The sequence below is a fragment of the Corapipo altera genome, unplaced genomic scaffold, assembly GCF_003945725.1.
Source record: "Corapipo altera isolate COAL_440 unplaced genomic scaffold, ASM394572v1 61129, whole genome shotgun sequence".
Classification (NCBI taxonomy): domain Eukaryota; kingdom Metazoa; phylum Chordata; class Aves; order Passeriformes; family Pipridae; genus Corapipo; species Corapipo altera.
The window spans coordinates 1,043,829-1,051,770 of NW_020884955.1; the positions used below are offsets into that span (position 1 = coordinate 1,043,829).

At 44.7% G+C, this 7,942-nt stretch overlaps 1 protein-coding gene across 2 annotated transcripts in view; it reads left to right on the forward strand.

Annotated features, from left to right (window-relative positions):
- The window catches only part of CORO2A (coronin 2A), a 37,156-nt gene extending 29,540 nt beyond the window's left edge, over window positions 1-7,616 (forward strand). For both annotated transcript variants that reach the window (XM_027663713.1, XM_027663714.1), the window contains exons 9-12: window positions 956-1,068; window positions 2,142-2,232; window positions 2,516-2,787; window positions 4,546-7,616. In XM_027663713.1, coding sequence (XP_027519514.1) covers window positions 956-1,068; window positions 2,142-2,232; window positions 2,516-2,787; window positions 4,546-4,677 — 608 coding nt within the window. In that variant the 3' untranslated portion in view covers window positions 4,678-7,616. The remainder of the gene's footprint in view (window positions 1-955; window positions 1,069-2,141; window positions 2,233-2,515; window positions 2,788-4,545) is intronic.
- The last annotated feature ends 326 nt before the right edge of the window (window positions 7,617-7,942 follow it).

A 7,942-nucleotide genomic window follows, 5' to 3' on the forward strand; every position in this document is an offset into this window, starting at 1 on the left:
TTCTTTCTCAATATTAGCAAAACAAAACACTGTGTAGAGAAGTGGAGTTTAGATTTGCATTTAGGTGAATGCATAATGTAAAGAGGAACAGTCCTTTACATAGAATCTACTGTTTAATGAAGCCACAGAATATTCTGAGTTGGAAGGGACCCACAAGGATCACTGAGTTCAACTCATAAGTGAATGGCCTCTATGGGGATCAAACTCTGCCATTATTAGCACTGTGCTCTAACCAACTGAGCTAACTTCAGTTACCCAACCTTAGCTGGGTAGTAGTAGAAAATTAAGCTTATGTAGAAGACTATGAAGTAAGGTCTACAAACATAGGGAATCACTTTTGCTAAGGGAATTGACATGTTAATGGAATTGACAGTATAGGCTTTGGACTGGGCAAGCTTGTGGGAGAGAAATCTGCTGAGATTATCGGGTACTTAGAGACCTTGTGTGCCTTAACCAGTCCCTAAAACACAAATGGTGCTGTCTGACAGCATAGATGTTCACGCCCTTCCCATACTCTGTTCTGTTTTGGGACAGTTTTGGGGGAGGATACTGGGCTGGAAGAGATTTCAGCCTGATCCATATAGCTAATCTTGTAGTGTTTAGGTGTCCTGAAATCCCTTCTTCGTCATCCTGATACTCAAATCCTGTGTCATCACCTGCCAGTTCTACTCAGTTATGTTCAATTTGGAGCTCATTAGAATTAATAAGGAATAGGAGGCTTAGCACGAAAACCACACACCCTGTATGTAACTCAATGCTCTGATAGAAAAAAAAAATAAAATTTAGTCTTGTAATTTATGCCACTGAGCCAGTTTTGGATGCAGATTTCAGACCATGCTGATGTGGAACTGATGCTATGACTCCTTTAATTATTTGGTGACCCTTTTCCCATGGCAGATGACATTAACTTTCCTAGGGAGATTTATATCCCATTTATTTCATGCTCTTCCACCAGGAATGATGCCGAAGAGAGGCCTTGATGTGTCATCTTGTGAGATTTTCCGTTTCTACAAACTGATTCCAACTAAAGGCCTGATTGAACCCATCTCCATGATTGTGCCTCGACGGGTAAGTCAACCTCAGATCATGTTCATATCTGGGGCAAATGTCAGTGGAAAAATGAGGGCAGTGCCTCCTCTCTGTGGCTTTTTTGGGGGCATGAGATTAGGTAGAACAAGGGATTTTCTCTCTTCTAGCATGAGGGACATAGCTGGCCAGTTTCTGGGGCAGCCCTGCCAACAGACCCTGTCTGGGTAACTCAAGAGTTAGGTCTCTGTTTAATGTCTTACTTTCTAAGATGTGCTGCCAGGTCTACTAGCTGGCTGTAAACTTCCTCAGTGTCATCTGTTTGACAGAATGATAAAAGAGAGAGAAGGGCTGGAGTTTATGTTGAGTGACATAAAAATCTCCTTGTGGAAGGAAGAAGAATTACCCTGGGAAAATGGGAATGATGGATTCCCAAGTCTCTACCCAGAGGGTAAAATTGTGTTACAGACAATTGCTCTGCAGCATGTAGGGCATGACCCATTGCACTGAGAGTGATGTAGAAGTAAGTCTCAGAGCTGGTGTCATTAAGAGAAGGAAACAGACCGTGAAGTAGCTAGCCAAGGCAGCTTCCATGTGACTGTGTGAGCAAAAGTACGGGGGAAATGTCAGCACTGTGCCTTCTACTTTCAGAAAGCAGAATATGAGAAGGAAGTTCCTTGAATTCAGAGGCAGCAGAGCTAATGCTTACTGCAACTACCAATCAGGCACGTTCCTCCAATGTTATCTCCTTGGCCAATTTTTGTCAGCTGATGATCAGCTGATGATTTGTGACTTATGTCCATCCTTTGTACTCACTGATTCATGCTCAGGAACACTGATTTTATGGGATTTGAGTTAGCGTTTGTCAACCTCCCCTAGTCTGTTGTATGGACATGCAAAGACCTTACCCTCAGGAATTAAATTAGGTCTTCAGATGCAATTCTTCTGAGAGAGGGTCAGGGCAGGTGAGAAGATTTTATGTCCATGCCGGTGAGTACTCATGACACTCCTTGTGCTGAGGTGGAATAAACTTATTTCTTCAGCACAATCCAGTATGGCCCCTCTAAACTAAAACCCCACTGATGTAGTTACTCTGGACTTTTGTTTGTTTGCAGTCGGAATCATACCAGGAAGACATCTACCCCTTGACTGCAGCAGCCCAGCCAGCACTGACAGCACAACAGTGGCTGAATGGAGTTAACAAAGGTCAGCACATGGAGAGCTCCCCAGCCCTTCAGCTCCCCAGGGCTTGGGTAAGCTGCTGCCAGCTCTCTGGCCTGTTAACTGCCAGAGAAAGAGGAAAGGAGGAAAAGGAGAAACATAACAAATATGACTGTAAGCTAAAATAACTTGGTGGCCATGAACTCTGGAAGCCATTCCAGTCAAGTGCCTTCATGCTTATCCCTACAAGTTGTTTGAATGAATTGCTTAGAGCTGATTTCTGAGTGTGGTTTGTGAGTACTAACTTGTCACCTGCCTCCCTCCTTAGGGCCTCTCTTGGTATCCTTGAGACCAGGCTCTGGAGCTGTGAATTCCGTACCACAGTGTCTTGAGCCAGAGCCACTTGTGAAAACTACTGATCTGAGCCAGCAGCAGGGTTGGGGAGAAAGGATGCCACTGGAGGACAAGCAGAAGCCAAGAGAGATTGAAGATGGCAGAAAACAGCTGAAAGTGGAGGAGAAATCACCAAAAAATGAGCAAATGTGCCTCTCCAATTGCTTTGACATATTCGAGTGTCCACCACCAAAAACTGAAAATGAGGTGTGAATGTGTGGGGTGAAGGACTGGGGCTGTGGGGGAAGCTCAAAGCCAGCTGCCAAAAGGATGCTATTCACAAGGTGGCAATTTGGGGAGGGTTTATTTTGCAGACCTGGGTCAGTGTAAGCTCTTTCTGCTTTGTGAGGGCAGAAGCTCCTCATGCCTTGGCTGCCACACAGGAAGCAGAAATACAGCCCAGCAGCACCCCAGCTGAGGGAATCTGAAAAGGGGGGAGCAGCCTGTATTCCTGCTTTTTCACAGAATCACAGAATATCAAGAGTTGGAAGGGAGTTCTGGCCCCACGCAGGACCATCCCCAAGAGTCACACCATGTGCCTGAGAGCATTGACCAAACACTTCTTGAACTCTGTCAGGTTTGGTGCTGTGACCACTTCCCTGGGGAGCCTGTTCCAGCACCCAATCACCCTCTGGGTGAAGGACCTTTTGCTAATATCCAACCTAAACCTCCCCTGACACAACTTCAGGCCGTTCCCCTTGGGTGCTGTCACTGGTCGCCACAGAGAATAGAGCAGTGTCTATCCCTCCTCTTCCCCTCAGGAGGAAGTTTGTAACTGCAATGAAGTCTCCCCTCAGTCTTCTCTTCTCCGGGCTGAACAGACCAAGTGACCTCAGCCATTCTTGGGCATTCTTGTGGCACAGAGCTGCCTGGTGGCTGTCAGGGGACAAGAAGGTGTTTGTGATCTTTGGTGCCTGGAGAAGGGACTTCATGCAGTATAACCCTTCTATGAGAGTTGCACTCAGTGAGCCTGGTGAGGCAGCAGGGATCACTGTGGAAGGACTGTCTGTACCCCTGGAGCATCCATATAGTCTTAACTGCCTAACTGTTGTGGACCCTGACATGGCTAAGAGGCTGATTCTGCTCCTGCCTCAGCAGCTCACTGCTGGGGGACAACTGGACAGTGCAATGCCACTGAGGCTGGCTGCTCATTGCAGCCTGCACCTGGGAAAGACTCCAGAAAATGTCCTGGCAGCTCCATGATCTATCTTCAGTCATGGCCAACCACCTCCCTGTATAATAACCAAAGCTGGCACAATGGTAGATCTCTGTGGTGATTTTCCAGCCTCTCATCATTGGCAGTTCAGGGACATTTTCAAGTACATGCAGTGTATTTGCTTTCAGCAACCCTGGAAGGATTTTCATCCCCTAGCTGTGCTCAGGTCCCCTTTTCATCTCTTCAAGATTTTAGCTTCTGCAGCTTGATAGGGCAGGAATTTCCACATCTGAATTTCCCTGTGGCGTGAAAAAGGATATTTTTCTACATATTTCTGAGCTGGCACCCTGAGGTTACAGAAGCCCTTGCAGAACTGGGTGCTCTGCTGCATGCACAGTGAAAGGCTATGCTAGTCCCAACTGGAGAGGACAGAGCATGATCAGAAAAAAAAGAAGAAAAGTAGAACTTGCCCAAGGTCAGAGAAGGAGATATAGCGGACTCTGGAATTTAGACTCCAGATCCTTTCTGTAGGCTTTCTTTTAGTGATTAGTGGTATGAAAGCTGTTTTTTCCTGACTTTTTCCATTAAATTAAGGAGATGTAGCATTACTAAATGGTGCTGAGAAACACCTGCAGTTTTAACTCGACCTAGTGGACAACAGGAACATTGCTGATGTTCCTCCTGTTAGTTGAAGGCCTCCTCTTTAGATGCTGTTTCTCTTAGATGTCATGTGACAGGATTGGTGGCATTGTCAGGCTAAGTCTGTGTTTTCTTAGTGTAAAGGAAGTAAAATGTGTCTTTTCTTACAGCTTTTACAGATGTTTTACCGACAACAGGAAGAAATCCGTAGACTACGTGAGTTGATAATCCAGAGAGATGTCCAGATTAAACAGCTGGAGCTGGAGATCAGAAACCTCTGCACAGACACAGGCAGTAACTGAAAGTGCTGGCCTGCAGCTCTTTGCACCCCTGGCAACTGGAGGAGATTCCAGTTGCTGCCAATAACTCCTCCTAGGTTTTTTACTGGGAGAAAAATTGATGCTTCAGGCAGCATGGACTTCCCTGGCTTGTGGTGGTCACATTTCCCTAATCATCACCAGACAGTTATTGATGGATTTACTGCACTTCTTCAGGCTCCCTTTGCTTGCCCGCTCACTGATGTCAGAAGCTCATGTGTTAATGCTAATGAGAGACTTTGGAAAATCTTGCTCTTCCGGTCCTGGAGAAGCTACATGTTAAGCTCTAGGAGCAACCTGTTTTGCTGTCATTCCACAGGAGTATGGGAGACTGAAGGCAGCTGCCAGTTCTCCCATACTGGGATGCAGCAGTGTGGCTCCTGTGGCTGCTGTCCTCTTGCCCTGGGAGGCCACTCTCCAGCCGAGCTTCACGGCAGGTCTAGCTCCAAAGTGATCCTCAGGCACCCCTCTCACCTCATGGCTTGGCCCTGCACCAGGTGGCTAGGCAAAGCCGTGGCTACCCTGACCTTGTGCTAGGGATAGTCCTGCTCTGAGTGGGAGGCTATGCTGGGAGTGCCAGGGGTCAGCACTTTTTGTCATAGGTAAAGGAGAGTTGGTGTTGGAGGTCCCACTTTAAAAGGGTGGTTGTGGGCTGGTTCTTTCCAGAGAAAGAACTCTGTGTCCTTTGGGTCAGTGGCCTTCTTTTCCTCCTTCTGCCAAAGACTAGCTGCAGTCAATTGGGGGTCATCATATAAATGAGGACAACATTTAAAGCTGCACGGTGTTGACAGTGGGGGAATTTGCCAAGAGGGTTTAAAAGGATGAGGGGGGAGTTGGACCCCCAACCCACTGCTGACCTTTCAGCAACGGTGCTAGACTTGTTGTGTCAACCACAGGAAGATCACGGGGCCGTGGCTAGTCATGAAAAGCCCTCTGTGGTTGCTGGAGTATTGCTTGTCCATGTGACTGCAGCTGCTGCCTCCTCAGCTCCCAGGTGCCAGCGCCTTGTCCCATCCTTGCAGCCATCTACAGCAGCAGGGTCCTTCTTGCCAGCTGTGTTGTGCAGTGCCCTGCATCCTCCCAGGCTGCTCTGGCTCCCCAAGGCCTGCAGCCACACTGACCTGTGCCCTTCAGCACCAGCTCTCTAGCTCTCTGCTAGACCTTATGGAGATGTCTTAAACCCAAGCAGAGCAAGCAACCGCTGTTTAACCTGTTAACTGTGCACCTCTGTTGTGGCACATAGAAATGAATACTATGCCTTGCTAGTTCCCTGAGGCCTACCGATTACCCAAAATCTAAAAATAAAAATAAAAATAAAAAAAAATAAATTAAAACCCCCTCCATTTTCAGAAATACCCACAAACAGGGCTCCTTATCAAGGGGACTAAAGGCTGTGCACTGCCTGTGCTCATGTGAGATGCCCCCCTGGTTATCCCTGAAAGGCATAGCCAGCAAGGTCTCATGGCACTAATTGCTCTTATATAGAAATCACATGAAGACTTTTCCCTTTTGCTCTGCTGCAAACTCTTCACCCAGTTTTCAAAAATATTTTACTCATTTCTAAATAGCAACAATAGATGTGGGTGCTAAAAAATTACAAATATTGTTGTTTCTGCAGCATTAAGAAGAGGAGGTTGTTGTTCATATTCTTCAGGAAGAGTCCTTTAGCATCAGTCACTTATTTAACTTCACTCTTTTTATAAAAAATAATATATTAATAACAAAGTTGCTGAAACAAACTTCGACCCATTTCAGATCATCTAGAATGGATTTCCCTGTGTCCTGGGAACACTGCAATATACAGTTACATGCAAAAGCAGCTTACCCCAGATACAGAGCTTTAATCTAAACATATGAGTCTTACACCAAAAGTGATCAGGCTCTCTTACCAAAGAGAAGAATTATGTTAAGAAATCAAAAAGCTCACAGTTTTTCAGCTATGTAGAACAGTCCTAACAGCTTCAAACTTCAAAGCCATTTTCTCAGAAGGTAGCACAAGAGATATGACGCTGCTTTTCAAGAAATCATTATCAGAAAGGAGAGCACTCAACACAGCCTCAATAGTCCAGGGGATATGACACATCCTTTCACCATATGTGTTTTATTTGCTGCATTTTTTTTGCTTGTTTTTTTTTCATACAGAATAAATTATTTAAATTATTTCTATGTTAAAGTAAATTTTACAGGGGATTTTTACATCCTCTTGAGAACTGTTTCTTTGTTATTCCATGACTGACTAGCATAGAGAATGGTGGGCCACTATGGTTCTTATCTTAGGGTTGTGTTGATTTCAGCATTTCTGGAAAAGAAGTTGCTTTCTTTAGGCTTTGCTGGAAACATTTGATAAGGTGAGACTATTTAATCAAAACTTCTTTTTCAGACAGTATGCTTGTAAAAGCGTGGACTGTCAAATGTATTTCAATTTGGAGATTAAATGCAACCGTAAATCTTTCACATGGAAAAACAAATGGAGGAAATGGAGTTATGGGTTAATGATCTGTGCCTAAATAGTCCTAAGTGATCATTTTAACAGTTTCTAAAACTTGTGACAGCTTTGTAAAAAACTGTAAAACATGGGGATAAAAACCAAATTTGTGCAATGAAAAACAAATATAACTGAATAATAAATATATTTAGAGCTTTACTTTTTGATACATGCAAGGTTGTCGTTTTATTATTGTGTTGTTGAAGTGATTGAAACTTAGGCTGAATCAAGGTCAGAAAGGAGTACCTGCTGTCTCTTTTGCTTGAATCAAGCAGTAATGTAAGTGGCCTTACATTAGTAGGCAGGTTGTACACAGTGTTATGCACATGGCCCTGTATTTTTATATCTTTCCTGTCTGCCCTTGATGATACAAATGGGTGGCCATTTCAAACTGTTCTGTGCTAAACTCCTTTGTATGTTGTTTTGAGTAAACTCAACCCTCCTGGAGATGCATTCTGTGTGGTGAGGTGTTTCCTGCTGTCCTGCAGTCCAGGTGCTTCTCTTGTGCAATACAGTCTGACCAGGCTCTTTTAGATTTTCCACATGAGGAGGGTATAATGTGTTAATACCAAATTTACTTATTTGAAAACATGTGGTGTTAGACAGAATTTTAATTCAGCAGAGTAAAGCAACATTGACAATACAAGCTCAGTACAGCAGCTGCAACCTCCAGTTGGATCACAATACAAGTGGAATTCCCATTACTGGTTTCTCTCACTGTCGTGATGCTGAGTATCTCCAAACACCAGGAAGAAATACACGGGC